The sequence below is a fragment of the Phocoena sinus genome, chromosome 2, assembly GCF_008692025.1.
Source record: "Phocoena sinus isolate mPhoSin1 chromosome 2, mPhoSin1.pri, whole genome shotgun sequence".
In the NCBI taxonomy this organism is placed as follows: Eukaryota; Metazoa; Chordata; class Mammalia; order Artiodactyla; family Phocoenidae; genus Phocoena; species Phocoena sinus.
The window spans coordinates 19,378,014-19,394,433 of NC_045764.1; the positions used below are offsets into that span (position 1 = coordinate 19,378,014).

A 16,420-nucleotide genomic window follows, 5' to 3' on the forward strand; every position below is an offset into this window, starting at 1 on the left:
AGCATTCCACAAATTGGTAGCGAACATCTCAAGGTGGCACCAAACAGCTTAATTTCTCTCTCACAAGAAGACAAAAGTAGGTAAATTTAGACCTGTTTAGCAATTAATGTTCCAATAGTTTATCTTATTTGAAATGGCCTACATATACAATTAATTCCTACCTTAATTACTTTAGCTTCAAATTCACCAAAAATGGGAGAGACTGTTTTAGAGGGATGTTTCCAAAACATAATTATTCCTATGTAGTTTAGCAAAAAGTTCTTATCCCAGTTACATTTACTTAAAAATTTAATCATATCAGGTTATTGTCCCTGTTGACAGATTTTTATAACAGGAACAATGTACACTTATTGACTTCCAGTAACCCTAGATACAATGAAAGTATTGTACTTTATGTTGATGACTCTAAAGATGGGTCTGTATTAATTAAACCCATAGCTTAAGCTAGACAAGTTAATTTCTGTAGAAGCAGAGATCTCATAGTTTTCCCGCTTGAATTTAAAATGGCCTTTTTTTTCCCCCCTCAGTCTGGGGGACTACAGATGAATCAGGTAGTTCCTGAGAGCCCGGGCAGAATAGCGACATTGCAAGTGCAGAGGAGAGGGAGATGCAAGCTCCTGTCTTTTCTTTTTGTTCTTTGAAATCCCACTAAGTAACCCAAGGCTGGAGTCTCAGGCAATGCGGGCTGTGTTTGTATGTGCTCACAATGTCGGCAGTGACTTCCAGGAACAGCTGGACAAAAACTACATCACAAAGATACCAATCGCAAAACTTAAAGACACAAACAGGAAGTTTTCAGGATTAAGGGGATGGGAGGGTAGGGGTAAGGACCAAGGGAGAGGTAAAGGGAGGAGGGACAGAAAAGCCTGAAAATGAGAAAGAGACAGAGAGATTGCCTTTTCAGCCCGCCCCCTGCGGCTGTCTATTCAGGTACCAATCTGCATGCTTCCAGAAAGGGCCAGTGAAGGAGGGAGCACCCTGTCCACTGCCCATCCGGGGTGATCAAGCCCGGAAACCAGCCAGTTGTATGTCGTCTGTGGGTCCCCGACCCACCGGTGGGACTCTCACCCACGCATGCACCAGTATATAGAAATCTGCCACTTCAGCTCGTTCCCAATGGGACTTCTCTTGGTGGCAGGAAAATAAAGGTGAGAATATGGCGACGATCAGACTTACAGCCCACTACACGATATGAGGTTTGAACCTCTATCGCTCTCATAAATCTCCAGTCAGGGAGAGCCCGCTGGACCAAGGTCTGCAAGGTGTGATGGAAGCCTCTCCCACCTCTGCTTGTCACCCATCACGGTGAGCCATTGCCGGCCGGAGGGAGCTGTAGCTTGCCTGACATCCACTCTCTTGGAAGGACAGAAGGAGGAGAGGAGAGAGAGAGAAGTAGAGAGATTTCAGGAGAGGGAAAGGGAAAATGGTGAGGGACAAAGGGGAGGGGAGAAGCGTTGCCTGAATGAGGGTACCGAGGCCTCTCGGGGGCCAGAAAGGCAGACTTACCAAACGAGGTGATGCTGAAACAAGAGGTTCAGGTGGCCGCTTGTCACCCACGGGGAAGCTGCGTTCGGTGGTCCCGGAGGTGCCCAGATCCTCTCCCCTAGAAGGGACAAGCCCCACGTTGGGCACACAAAATATGTTACCAACTAGGGTTCTTGGCCTCCTTAATCAACAGAAATTGATCAGAGGCCAAGTTCAGTCAGGGCTTTATTGGGACCCCTGCTGCAGCAGAGCAGGGGTGGGGGGCAGTGAGAACAACAGGTGCCTTTGCTTGCCTGCTCCTCACGGTGGTTTTGATTTGTATTTTCCTGATTGGTGATGTCTAGCACCTTCTCATATACTCGTTGGCCATTTGTATAGCTCCTTTGAGAAATACCTGTTGAGGTTCTTTGCCTGAGAGGGGCCGGAGGAAGCTCGCGGACCACTGAAGGGTCCACAGCCAGGACTGATGTTCGTCTTTTTTTCTTATGCTTTAAAATGAACAATCATTTAATGTATTAACATTTTCACTTATAAACATACAATTTGCATATACAGGGAAAAACAGGTTCTGTGGACACAATAGAATACTAGAGACAGGCAAGCAATCAGGAAGACAGGCATGCATAGATGCAATGTGTGGGCAAGACTCCTCCTGGGTCCCTTGGTGGATCCCACAGTTCTCTTAAAGTCACTTTTGTTCGTGATGCCATTTTTGTTGCGGGCGGGAAGAGGGATGTCTCATATGGCCACGATGCTAATGTCATTCCTCAACCTTCTTAGAGTTGTTTTATGTGTGTGTGTGTATAAATAAAATACAATTATATTATTATATATAATATATAAATATACATTTGCACATATGGGAGTGTTTCTATCAGAATGACTAGATCAAAGGGTATATGCAATTTTCATTTTGACACAGATTGTTCTTTATAGAAGTTTACACTCTACCCGCAGTATATGAGAATGCCTACAAGAGAATGCCTGTTTCCCCAAATGCTGATTCTGATTTTACCAAAGGGTAAAATCGAAATTTCATTTTGTTAAAAGAAAAGCAATCCATTGTGGATCTATTTTGCATTTATCTTATTAAGTTTTTCATATAAGAGATTAAGAGATATTTACCTTTCCTGTAGACTATTCATATTCTCTGTGCATCTTTCTGTTTCGGGTTTTGTTCTCTTACTTCTTGGGTCACCAGAGCTCTGTCCTTCTTGCTAGAGTGACATATTTAGAATACCTCTTTTTTCTGTAAGAAACCAAGGGGGCTTAGGTAAGAAACAAAAACTCAGTTTTTCAAAAGAGACACTCACTTCCAGCCCATCCCACGATGACTAGATATGTTTCCAGAATGAGGGTATTTGCAGCTCAGCACAGGCAAAGCCCTTTCGTTGGAAATACGCTGAAGGCCCTCTGTGGATCCAGTTTCGCTTCCAAGTCCAAGTGGGTGATCCTCAAGCTTGGGCTTTACTGTAAAATGTTCTAGAGTCAGATTAGAATTGAACAGGCGAAACTGCTGAATGAGAGCAAAAAGTGAAGCGTGACCTGCTCCAACAGGGACTCAATAGGATGCAAATCGGTAGGCACGTAAGAAGACAAAACCATGGAGTATCTTTTGAAAACAAAATTATCTAGGGTACCCAAACACAGAAAGCAAAAAAGAGGGGCCCTGTATTTGGGGTCCACAGGGTGAAAACAAGAAGGGGGCATGAGGACTGTCCTTATCCCGGGTTGGGGCCATTGGTGACATCGGGGGTCTGTGTTGCCGGGCTGGCAGCACCAGGAAGCTTACCTGGGGAGGTTTTCTGAAACTCACCTGCGTCTCCTGGTGTTTCCTCCCCAGCTCATGTGTTCCTCGGTGCAGAAGGCCCTGTTTGAGGAGGAGGACCACGTCAAGAAGCTGCAGCAGAAGGTGGCCACCCTAGAGAAGCGGAACAAGCAGCTGCGGGACCGGGTGAAGAAGGTCAAGAGGTCCCTGCGGCAGGCGCGGAAGAATGGCCGCCACCTGGAGCTGCTGAACCAGAAGCTGAGCGAGAAGCTGGTGGCCGCGGCAGGCGCGCTCCCGCACATCAACGCGCTGGGCCGTGAGCCCGCGGGCGCCGCCTACCTGCGGGGGTAGCAGGGATGGAGCCTTGGCCTCACCTGGTACCCGCTGAGGCCTCTCACGGGGAGTGGAAAAGGACACTGGGTTTAGACGTGCACATAGCTCAAGAACTCTTGTAGATGATGATATTTTTACTGTGCATTTGGTAGCGTCTAGTTGGTTTACAGGGCAAGTCTCCTATCTCCTTGGCTGCTGGCCTCCTGCCCTTCCCTTGTCCCAGACCCAGTGCTCTGATGCCAGCAGTGCCATATGCTTGCCTGGGGCCTGTCCCTGGCTTCCAGGAGCAGCTTGGAAAAAGTGCACTTATTAGGGAAAGAACATTTTAGAATCTCTAGAGGTACAGAACTCAAGGGGTTCAGCCTCCATTTCCGAAGAAAGGGAGTGTGGTCCCAGCTCTCAGCAGCAGGACAACCATTGGTTTGAAGGAATGATAGGTCGTGGAATCTTCTGGTGTCGTTAAGACTTACGGAGCTCATCACAAGTCAGGGAGTGGAGCTAGAGGTGGCAGGTAATTAAGTAAGAAGAATTATACCTGATTTCCAACCTCAGCTATCCAGAGTTACAGAGGTTTCCCATGGGCCACTTTAAAAGGGAATTGCCTTTATGGTCCTGTCCTGTTTCATGAAAGCACACTTCTAAGTTGGAGGAGCTCGAACAGTATCTCAGCCCCTACTAAATTCTGACTTACTGTTTGCTCAGTGATTACTTCCAACTTCTCTGAATTCGAGGGGAGCTGACCCAATATGTTGTGAATTTCTGTTGTGCAAAGACACCTCCTTACCTACTGGGGTCTGGGGACCTTGCCTCGTTGCTCTGCTCCCAAAAGGGCTTGTTGAGGGCATTCCGATCTTGGCTTCTTTATGCAAATGCTTTGCACCCACCTGGACTGTCCAGACAGACCCTGGGAGTAGTGTTTGCACATCAGCCCGCTTCTCACTGCATTAGATCCTCTGTACGATCGCTTCACCTTCTTTGGGAAGAAACCTCTAGAGAGAGCATTGAAAGTAAAAGATATTCACAATACCTAACACTTGAGCCCTTCACTTAGCCACATGTGATCGCGTCCCAGCTGTGTGACTAAGAAGTGCCCATCCCTTGGTTATCTTCTGATGATGGTTCTCCAAACCAACCAGTGTCCCTTCCCTGCTGTTTTAGGTAGAAGCTGCCCCTTTACCACCCCAGATTCAGGAGGGCCCGACAATGCCGTCCTCTCCATTGGAAATGGCAGTTAGGGTCAGATTTCCATCCCCTGCCTTTAGAAAAACCATGTCCTTCTTGCTCTGGCAGCACGCCTGGGGCGTGAGCCTTGTGACACTTGGGTCTTGATGGTAGGCGATGGCCTCAGAGGAGAAGCCAACGCCCTGGACTGCACAGCATGGGGACTTTTGCTCAAGGGCTCTTTACCGCTAAGCTTCTGCCAGCACTTTATCAGCTGTAATCTTCATGGTCTGGTACAATAGAAGGCACGTCTTGTGGTTTATTCTTCCCAGGGACGTTTCATTACAGCAGTTTTGCTGCCACCCAAGGGAATGACAAGCCTAACGGTGATTTACAGCCAGCGTTTGGAGAACTGTGGAAGCTGGATCTCTTTGGATGTATTATGTTCTGCCTTTTCAATAAACGTGAGCCAGTAGTTCAGCCACAGCAGTAAAGCAATGCGTGTATCTTTTGGAGCAGGGGTCCTGCAGGATTTCCAGCTTTGGCCTGAAAAGGCCATTTAGATCCTCGGGGGGAAGCATCTGTGGGTCACACCTGAGGCATTTAGGAGATTGAGCTGAAGCCTCCTCTGCTTTCCCCGTTGGGATGAGGCTAACCGTGTCTCTCCCCGGGTTCCCATCTCTCAACACACCTGCAGACAAGCAGTGTTATCCTGACCTCACCTCACGAGGGACATGCAGCTTCACTAATCAATGTCTTCAAAAGTACATTAGGATCTGTGCCAACAGGAACTCCCAGGTCCCCATTATCTGCTACGTTGTCATCTTACGGCAGCCCTCGCCACCCGCTCGTTGTATTAGTAGGAATTGTTCATGCAAGAAAAACCCAAGAATTGCTCAGAACTTGACACACATTGGTCGACCTGTCGTAGCACTATCTCTGAGCTGTGTACCATGGTTTAGTTCCACTCAGCGGTTCAAGGAGGCTAAATGACTTTGCCAAAGTCACATAATAAGCAAGAGGCTGACAGAATCTAGTATCTTTAAACTAGGGTCCCCAGGAGTTACAAACTGGTGGCATGTGGGCCACACCTCACGTGGGGATGAGGTTTCTGTGTTTGAATGTCAACCTTCACTGGGCTACAGTTCAGGCCGCTGTCTCTGCTACTATCGCACCCACCCCCCGTTTGGGTTTTTTTTTTTTTTTTTTTTTTTAACACACATCACGCATTTGTGTACCTGCCTGACAGCAGAAGTTAACAGGGATTCCCGCTTCTGTGGTGCAAATCCTCACCTTCCTTTGGGGAGAGAGAACGCAAAATCCAATCACAACAACTATGGATCAGCTGTTGGCTCAGCAACGCCCACATTCTATGATGGTTTAAAAAAAAAAAACAACTAAGTACCCAGAATGCTTTAGGCTCTCACACACACATCTCACTTAATATTCCTAATAATTTCATAAATAGTGATTCTGATCGCCATTTTCCAAGAGGAATCTGGGGCTTCAAGAGATTAACTTGCCCCGTGTACACAACTAGGACAGGTGGCCAGTCAAACCTCCAACCCTATCTTCTTTTCTCTTTGCACGAGCTCACCTGTAGAATGGGGATAATCACTCCTACTGTAAAGGCTGTGAGGAGGCCTGAAATTACTCATACAGATGCTTTGATAGCATGATACCTGACACCCCACACGTACTCAATAATATTACTCACAATAATCATCTATATTATAGTGATAAATACTCACCAGAAAGGCCCAATGCATGTCAGAAATAAGAGTGTCTGGTGGGATTCCACGTAATTTTCTCGTCCAATTGCCATACAATATTCCAGCTCCTTTCCATTTTCCTTATTTCTGAACTACCTCCTTTTCTTTCACATTCAGTAGCTGGTTGTTCCTGCAAATTTACCAAGAAAATATAGTCCATCAGAAATGTGTTTGCTCACCTTCCTAGGGTCGAATTAACAAATGCACAACCTAGGGCTTCCCCGGTGGTGCAGTGGTTGAGAGTCCGCCTGCCGATGCAGGGGACATGGGTTCATGCCCCGGTCCGGGAAGACCCTACATGCCGTGGAGCGGCTGGGCCCGTGAGCCATGGCCGCTGAGCCTGTGCGTCCAGAGCCTGTGCTCTGCAACGGGAGAGAGGCCACAGCAGTGAGAGGCCTGCGTACCACCAAAAAAAAAAAAAAAAAAAAGCACAACCTAAAGGTTGAGAATTGCATTTTACTCAGTGAGGAGCCAGGGTACGCGGGAGCTTTTGCAGAAACAAAGCAAAACACAACCAGATAAAACACTGAAAGATGGTGGTTAAAGAAAAAAACAGACATCGCAAGTTAACGAATTTTCTACATATGGGAAGATGCGAGAGTCTGGGCTTATTGAAGTCATTCCTTTGATATGCACCTTAACTAGCTAGGGCCAGTGTCCTGTTTTTCTCCATCCTGAATCCCCTCAGGGTGCACAGTCAGGGCCGCTGCAGTGGCTGCTAGCTTGATGGCCGCAACATCCTTTGTTTACTGATATGGCAGGGGACGTTCTTCATCCATACTAGCTTGTCACTCACACTGTCTAGTTTACCCCCCTTCTCTCCTCCCTTCCAACTCAAAGGAAGGCTCATCCCTCTGGGCCACATCCAGGGTCAAATCCCTGCCCTGTTATCCTGAGTTCATATCGCTCCTCTCAAAACCTGGCTCCACCAATGTTCCCTCTTTTATTATAAATCTTTTCTTCGTTGGGGAATCCTGCCCTTATCCTCCAGTCATGCTCAGATTTATCCATCCCAGGAAAAACCAAAACAGTTTAGAAAGTATTGAAGCTGTGTTTTAAGATGGTGACACAGAAGGCTCCTGGACGCCCCCTCCTCCAACAGACACACCTAGTGAACAACTACACACAGAGCAACTCCCTCTGAAAGAAACTCAAACTGGCTAAGGACCTCTTATACAATGAGGGACCAAGAAAACACCTATGTCTTTCCTATGTATGAGTAGGAAAGGCTGAGACATGCTGCTGCCATAAACCCCAGCCCTGGCACAGACTGTACAGTTTGTGGAAGGAAGTCCCCGAATGCCAGCTTCTCCCTGAGGGGTGAAGGGTTTGCACCCCACATCTACAACCCCCAGGTTTTAAGACTCCTACCCGAGGGGTGGGCCTCCATACACCTAGCTCTGAAAGCCAATGGGGTTTGCGTCCATGAGATCCACAGACTATAGCAAAAGAAGCAGCAGTTGTTAAAGGGCACAAGCACTCACTTCAGCCATCACCTCGGGGTCAGTGCAGAGGGAGCAGGGAAAAAACGCTCACCTCCCAGTCTTTCCCTGAATGCGGTCTACTTGGATACTTTAAAAGCTGCTGCCTGGGGGTCAGGCTTCTAATTGAGCCCATATCTAGGGGCTGACTGCCATCCTCCCCAAAGACCAGGGAAGCCAGTGGACACCACCCCTGTCCTCTCTCTCTGACCTGCTCCTCTCTCTCTGACCTGCTCCAAGTTGCCAGAATCTCCCTGAAAGAAACTTGTACACAAGTCTGCACCCCAGCCTTTGTGGCTGCTGGTAGCTGATGGGTCCCCAGATCACCTGGCTCTGACAGTCACCAGTGCTTCCATTTACAAGTCCCATAGGACTACAGAAAACAGAGGCAGTTTTAAACTGGCCATCCCCCCAGGGATCAGCATAGAAGAAGCAAACAGAAATGCCCAGTCTCCCAGTCTTTCCCTGAAAGGGGTCTCTTTGCATACTTCAAAAGCTTCCGCCTGAGGGTCAGCCTTCTAATGTACTATGCACCTAGGGCCTGATTCCCTGATCCTCTCCGAAGACCAGGGAAGCCCGAAGACACCTCTTCCTCCCTCTTTTTCTAGCCTGCTCCAGGTTGCTAGTTATCTCCCTGGAAGGAACTTGTATACATATCTGTGCCCCAGCTTTTGTGGCTGCCACCTCAGGGGCAGGCACCCAAATTGCTTGGTTCTGATAGCAAACAGGACTTACATTCATGTAGCAAACAAAGAAGTTCTTAAAAGGCTCAAGAGCACACCCTGGCCACAAAGCTATACACCTGGGCCCAGTGCAGAGGGAGTAGGCAAAAACACCCAGCTCCCATTTCTTTCTGGAAGATGCCTATCTACATACTTTCCCAGCTGCTGCCTGAGGGCCCAGCTACCAACCAGCCTTCACGTAGGTGCTGTGATCATTTCCTTTGGAACCCTGTCAAGTTGGCACACCTTCAACTACTGGGAGGTACTAGGAACAAAAAAGGTGGCTTGGACAATCACAAAGGTTACAGGAGCATGAGCCAGCCTGATAGATAAGGTTCAAGGTTCATCTCCTACACAAGACCACTCTAGCAAGACTGGGAGAGGAGACTGCTTTATCTAATGTGCAAAAACAAAGAGTCAAGGAAAATGAAGAAACAGAAGAATATATTCCAAACTAGAGACCAAGATAAAACTCCAGACACAGATCTTAATAAAACAGAGGTTAGTAAGTTACCTAACAGACTTCAACTAACAGACATAAAGATGCTCAGTGTGGTCAGGAGCATCTTTGCTCCATCATCATTTGCATGAACAAAGTGAGAATTTCAACAAAGATAGAAAATATTAAAAAGTACCAATCAGGTCACAAGGCTGAAGAGTATAATAAGTGAACTGAAAAATTCAATAGAGGGTTTCAACAGCAGACTAGATCAATCATAAAGATCCATAAACTTGAGATAAGGCAGTAGAATTCATCTAATCACAGGAGCAAAAGATAAAAGATTGAAGAGAACTTAAGGGATTTATGGGACACTATCAAACAGACCAATACACACATTTATAGGGGTGCCAGAAGAAGAGAAGGAGAAAGGGCAGAAAGCTAATTCAAAGAAATAATGGCTGAAACTTCCCTAACCTGGAGGAAGAAACAGGCATCCAGATCCAGGAAGCCCAGATTTTCAAAAAGGATGAATACAAAGAGACTCACGCTGAGACACATTATAATTAAACTGTCAAAAGATAAAGACAAGGAGAAAATCTTAAAAGCAGCAAGAGAAAGACAACTTGTTATATACAAGAGAACACACACAAAATTATCAGATTATTTTAGCAGAAACTTTGCAGGCCAGAAGGGGCTGGGATATGTATTCAAACTCCTGAAAGAAAAAAATCTACCAACCAAGAATAACCTACCCAGCAAAGTTGTCCTTCAGAATTGAAGGAGAACATATTATATATACAAAACCCTAAAGACTCCACCAGAAAAAGCTCTTAGAACTAATAAACAAATTTAGTAAAGTTGCAGGACGCAAAATCTATATACACAAATCAGAACTGAAGGAGAGAGAGTTTTCCAGACAGGCAAAAACTGAAGGAGTTCAGCACCAATAGACTAACCCTACAAGAAATGTTAAAAAGATTTCTTTAAGCTGGAATAAAAGGGCACTAATTAGTAACAGGAAACATAAAGTATAAATCTTGCTGATAAAGGTAAATATGTAGAGTCAAATTCAGAATAATCTAATGCTGCAATGGTGGTGGGTTAATCACTTATATAACTAGTATAAAGGTTAAAAGGCAAAATAGTAAAAATAACTATAACTTCAATAATTTGTTAATGGATACTAAAGATAAAAAGATGCAAATGTGACATCAAAAACATAAAATGTGCTGGGAGGGGAGAGTAAAAATGTAGAGTTTTAGAATCATTCAAACTTAAGTTGTCATCAGCTTAAAATAAACTGTTATAACTCTTAGATGTTTTATGTAAGCTTCATGGTAATCACAAAGCAAAACCATACAGAAAACACACAAAAGATAAAGAAATCTAAGCATACCACTCAGAAAAACCATCAAATCACAAGGGAAGAGAACAAGAAAAGAAAGGAACAGAGGAATTACAAAACATCCAGAAAACAATTAACAAAATTTCAACAAGTCCATATCTATTAATAACTACATTAAATGTAAGTGAACTAAATTCTCCAACAAAAAGATATACAGTGGCTGAATGGATTAAAAAACAAACAAACATAGCTTTTCCAAGGATGCAGCCTTTGAGAGGTAAGGCAGGGTTGAGACCATCGGCACTGAATATGCGACTGAAACTCTATATAAACTTTTAAGATTCTGGTGGGCAGGTGCAGAGAACTACTCATCTTAACAGCTGCAGGAGACAAGTCTCTTATGTTCACAGGCCAGGAACATGCAAGAATCAAGAGCAAATGTATTTCCACCTGTGTGGCTGACAGGGTATTGGTGCTCTGGCCTGGTGTCAGGCCTGAGCCACTGAGGTGGGAGAGGCAAGGTTAGGACACTGGACCACCAGAGACCTCCCAGCCCCATGTGATATAAATCGTCGAGAGCTCCCCCAGAGATCTCTGTCTCAATGCTAACACCCAGCTCCACCCAACAGCCAGCAAGCTCCAGTGCTGGACATCACAGGCCAAACAACTAGTAAGACAGGAACACAACCCCACTCATTAGCAGAGGGACTGCCCAAAATCATATTAAGTTCACAAACACCTCAAAACACACCATCAGACGTGGCCCTGCCCACCAGAGAGACAAGATCCAGCCCCACCAACCAGAACATGGGCACCAGTCCCCTCAACCACTAAGCCTACACAAGCCACTGAACCAACCTCATCCACTGGGGACAGATACCTAAAACAAAAGGAACTACGAACGTGCAGCCTGCGCAAAGGAGACCCCAAACACAGTAAGTTAAACAAAATGAGAAGATAGAGAAGTATGCAGCAGATGAAGGAGCAAGGTAAAAACCCACCAGACCAAACAAATGAAGAGGAAATAGGCAGTCTACCTGAAAAAGAATTCAGAGTAGTGATAGTAAAGATGATCCAAAATTTTGGAAACAGAATGAAGAAAATACAAGAAACATTTAACAAGGGCCTAGAAGAACTAAAGAGCAAACAAACAATGATGAACAGCACAATAAATGAAATGAAAAATTCTCTAGAAGGAATCAACAGCAGAATAACTGAGGCAGAAGAACGGAGAAGTGACCTGGAAGATAAAATAGTGGAAATAACTACCACAGAGCAGAATAAAGAAAAAAAGAATGAAAAGAATTGAGGACAGTCTCAGAGACTTCTGGGACAACATTAAGCACACCAACATTTGAATTTTAGGGGTCCCAGAAGAAGAGAAAAAGAAAGCGTCTGAGAAAATATTTGAGGAAATTATAGTCAAAAACTTCCCTAACATGGGCAAGGAAATAGTCAAGTCCAGGAAGCACAGAGTCCCATACAGGATAAATCTAAGGAGAAATATGCCAAGACATATTATTCAAACTATCAAATATTAAATACAGAAAAAAATATTAAAAGCAGCAAGGGAAAAGCAACAAATAACATACAAGGGAACCCCCATAACATTAACAGCTGATCTTTCAGCAGAAACTCTGCAAGCCAGAAGCGAGTGGCACAATATATTTAAAGTGATGAAAGGGAAAAACCTACAACCAAGATTACTCTACCCAGCAAGGATCTCAGTCAGATTTGACAGAGAAATTAAAATGTTTACAGACAAGCAAAAGTTAAGAGAATTCAGCAACCACAAACTAGCTTTACAACAAATGCTAAAGAAACTTCTCTAGGCAGGAAACACAAGAGAAGGAAAAGACCTACAAAAACAAACCCAAAACAATTAAGAAAATGGTAATAGGAACTTACATATCAATAATTACCTTAAATGTAAATGGAATAAATTATCCAACCAAAGACACAGATTGGCTGAATGGATACAAAAACAAGACCTGTATATATGCTGTCTACAAGAGACCCAGTTCAGATCTAGGGACACATACAGAATGAAAGTGAGGGGATGGAAAAAAGATATTCCATGAAAATGGAAATCAAAAGGTGGAGTAGCAATTCTCATGTCAGACAAAATAGACTTTAAAATAAAGACTACTACAAGAGACAAAGAAGGACACTACATAATGATCAAGGGATCAATCCAAGAAGATATAACACTTGTAAATATTCATGCACCCAACATAGGGGCACCTCAATACATAAGGCAAGTGCTAACAGCCATAAAAGGGGAAATCGACAGTAACACAATAACAGTAGGGGACTTTAACACCCCACTTTCACCAATGGACAGATTATCCAAACAGAAAATAAATAAGGAAACACAAGCTTTAAATGACACATTAGACCAGATGGACTTAATTGATATTTATAGGACATTCCATCCAAAACAACAGAATACATTTTCTTCTCAAGTGCTCATGGAACATTACCCAGGATAGATCATATCTTGGGTCACATATCAAGCCTTGGTAAATTTAAGAAAACTGAAATCGTATCAAGTATCATTTCCAACCACAATGCTATACGACTAGATATCAATTACAGGAAAAAACTGTAAAAAATACAAACACATGGAGGCTAAACAATATGGCACTAAATAACCAAGAGATCACTGAAGAAATCAAAGAGGAAATCAAAAAATACCTAGAAACAAATGACAATGAAAACATGATGACCCAAAACCTATGGGATACAGCAAAAGCAGTTCTAAGAGGGAAGTTATAGCAATACAATCCTATCTCAAGAAACAAGAAATATCTCAATTAAACAACCTAACCTTACACCTAAAGCAATTAGAGAAAGAAGAACAAAAATCTCCCAAAGTTAGCAGAAAGAATGAAATCATAAAGATCAGATCAGAAATAAATGAAAAAGAAATGAAGGAAACAACTGCAAAGATCAATAAAACTAGAAGCTGGTTCTTTGACAAGATAAACAAAATTGATAAACCATTAGTCAGACACATCAAGAAAAAAAGGGAGAAGACTCAAATCAACAGAATTAGAAACGAAAAAGGAGAAGTAACAACTGACACTGCAGAAATACAAACGACCATAAGAGACTACTACAAGCAACTATATGCCAATAAAATGGACAACCTGGAAGATAATGGACAAATTCTTTAAAAAGTACAACCTGCCAAGACTGAACCATGAAGAAATACAAAATATGAACAGACCAATCACAAGCACTGAAATGGACTGTGATTAAAAGTCTTCCAACAAACAAAAGCCTGGAACCAGATGGCTTCACAGGCCAATTCTATCAAACATTTAGAGAAGAGCTAACATCTATCCTTCTTAAAATCTTCCTAAATATAGCAGAGGGAGGAACACTCTCAAACTCATTCTATGAGGCCACCATCACCCTAATACCAAAACCCGATGAAGATGTCACAAAAAAAGAAAACTACAGGCCAATATCACTGATGAACACAGATGCAAAAATCCTCAACAAAATACTAGCAAACAGAATCCAACAGCACATTAAAAGGATCGTACACCATGATCAAGTGGGATTTGCCCCAGTAATGCAAGGATTCTTCAATATACACAAATCAATCAATGTGATACACCATATTAACAAATTGAAGGATAGAAACCATATGATAATCTCAATAGATGCAGAAAACGCTTTCGACAAAATTCAACACCCATTTATGATTAAAAACTCTACAGAAAACAGGCATAGAGGGAACCTACCTCAACATAATAAAGGCCATATATGACAAACCCACAGCCAACATCGTTCTCAATGGTGAAAAATGGAAACCACTTCCTCTAAGATGAGGAACAAGACAAGGTTGCCCACTCTCACCACTATTATTCAACATAGTTTTGGAAGTTTTAGCCACAGCAATCGGAGAAGAAAAAGAAACAAAAGGAATCCAAATCGGAAAAGAAGAAGTAAAACTGTCACTGTTTGCAGATGACATGATACTAAACATAGAGAATCCTAAAGACGCTACCACAAAACTACAAGAGCTAATCAATGAATCTGGTAAAGTAGCAGGATACAAAATTAATGCACAGAAATCTCTTGCATTCCTATAAACTAATGATGAGAAATCTGAAAGAGAAATTAAGGAAACACTTCCACTTACCATTACAAGAGAAAGATAAAATACCTAGGGATAAACCGACCTAAGGAGACAGAAGACCTGTATGCAGAAAACTATAAGACACTGATGAAAGAAATTAAAGACAATACAAACAGATGGAGAGATATACCATGTTCTTGGATTGTAAGAATCAACATTGTGAAAATGACTACACCACCCAAAGCAATCTACAGATTCCATGCAATCCCTATCAAACTGCTAGTGGCATTTTTTCACAGGAGTAGAACAAAAAATTTCACAATTTGTATGGAAACACAAAAGACCCCGAATAGCCAAAGAAATCTTGAGAACAAAAAACGGAGCTGGAAGAATCAGGCTCCCTGACTTCAGACTATACTACAAAGCTACAGTAATCAAGACAACATGGTACTGGCACAAAAACAAATATAGATCAATGGAACAGGATAGAAAGCCCAGAGATAAACCCATGCACATATGGTCACCGTATCTTTGATAAAGGAGGCAAGAACATACAATGGAGAAAAGACAGCCTCTTCAATAAGTGGTACTGGGAAAACTGGACAGCTACATGTGAACGAATGAAATTAGAAACACTCCCTAACACTATAAAGAAAAAATAAACTCAAAATGGATTAAAGACCTAAATGTAAGGCCAGATACTATAAAATTCTTAGAGGAAAATATAGGCAGAACAGTCTATGACATAAATCACAGCAAGATCCTTTTTGACCCACCTCTTAGAGAAACGGGACCTAATGAAACTTAAAAGCTTTTGCACAGCAAAGGAAACCAAAAACAAGATGAAAAGACAACCCTTAGAACCGCAGAAAATATTTGCAAATGAAGCAACTGACAAAGTATTAATCTCCAAAATATACAAGTAGCTCATGCAGCTCAATATCAAAAAAGCAAACAACCCAATCCAAAATTGGGCAGAAGACCTAAATAGATATTTCTCCAAAGAATATATACAGATTGCCAACAAACACATGAAAGGAAGCTCAACATTGCTAATCATTAGAGAGATGCAAATCAAAAACTACAATGAGGTATCATCTCACACCGGTCAGAGTGGCCATCATCAAAAAACCTACAAACAATAAATGCTGGAGAGGGTGTGGAGAAAAGGGAACACTCTTGCTCTGTTGGTTAGGATGTAAGTTGATACATCCTTAAAAAACTAAAAATAGAACTACCTTATGACCCAGCAATCCCACTACTGGGCATACCTTGAGATAACCATAATTCAGAGAGAGTCATGTACCACAATATTCATTGCAGCACTATTTACAATAGCCAGGACATGGAAGCAACCTAAGTGTCCATCGACAGATGAATGGATAAAGAAGATGTGGCACATATATAGAATGGAATATTACTCAGCCATAAAAAGAAATGAAATTGAGTTATTTGTAGTGAGGTGGATGGACCTAGAGTCTGTCATACAGAGTGAAGTAAGTCAGAAAGAGAAAAACAAATACCGTATGCTAACATATATATATGGAATCTTAAAAAAAATGGTTCTGAAGAACCTAGGGGCACGACAGGAATAAAGATGCAGACGTAGAGAATGGACTTGAGGACATGGGGAGGGGGAAGGGTAAGCTGGGACGAAGTGAGAGAGTAGCATTGAGATATACACTCTACCAAATGTAAAATAGATAGCTAGTGGGAAGCAGCTGCATCGCACAGGGAGATCCACTCCATGCGGTGTAACCCCCTAGAGGGGTGGGATAGGGAGGGTGGGAGGGAGATGCAAGAGGAAGTGGATATGGG

General features: G+C 43.1%; 1 protein-coding gene and 1 long non-coding RNA gene across 4 annotated transcripts in view; one reads left to right on the forward strand and one right to left on the reverse strand.

Moving 5' to 3' along the window:
* Nucleotides 1–5,241, forward strand: part of CCDC3 (coiled-coil domain containing 3) — a 100,780-nt gene extending 95,539 nt beyond the window's left edge. Inside the window, exon 3 of the mRNA XM_032621493.1 lies at nt 3,329–5,241. Within this exon, the coding sequence (XP_032477384.1) occupies nt 3,329–3,604 (276 nt within the window). The 3' untranslated portion in view covers nt 3,605–5,241. The remainder of the gene's footprint in view (nt 1–3,328) is intronic.
* The window catches only part of LOC116748466, an 88,869-nt gene that overhangs the window by 16,179 nt on the left and 56,270 nt on the right, over nt 1–16,420 (reverse strand). For 2 of the 3 annotated variants that reach the window (XR_004348295.1, XR_004348296.1), the window contains 5 exons: nt 6,499–6,649; nt 3,302–6,117; nt 2,611–2,734; nt 1,880–1,973; nt 1,507–1,603 (listed from right to left, as the gene is read on the reverse strand). This is a non-coding gene — a long non-coding RNA (uncharacterized LOC116748466). The remainder of the gene's footprint in view (nt 1–1,506; nt 1,604–1,879; nt 1,974–2,610; nt 2,735–3,301; nt 6,118–6,498; nt 6,650–16,420) is intronic. The other variant, XR_004348297.1, reaches the window with a different exon arrangement.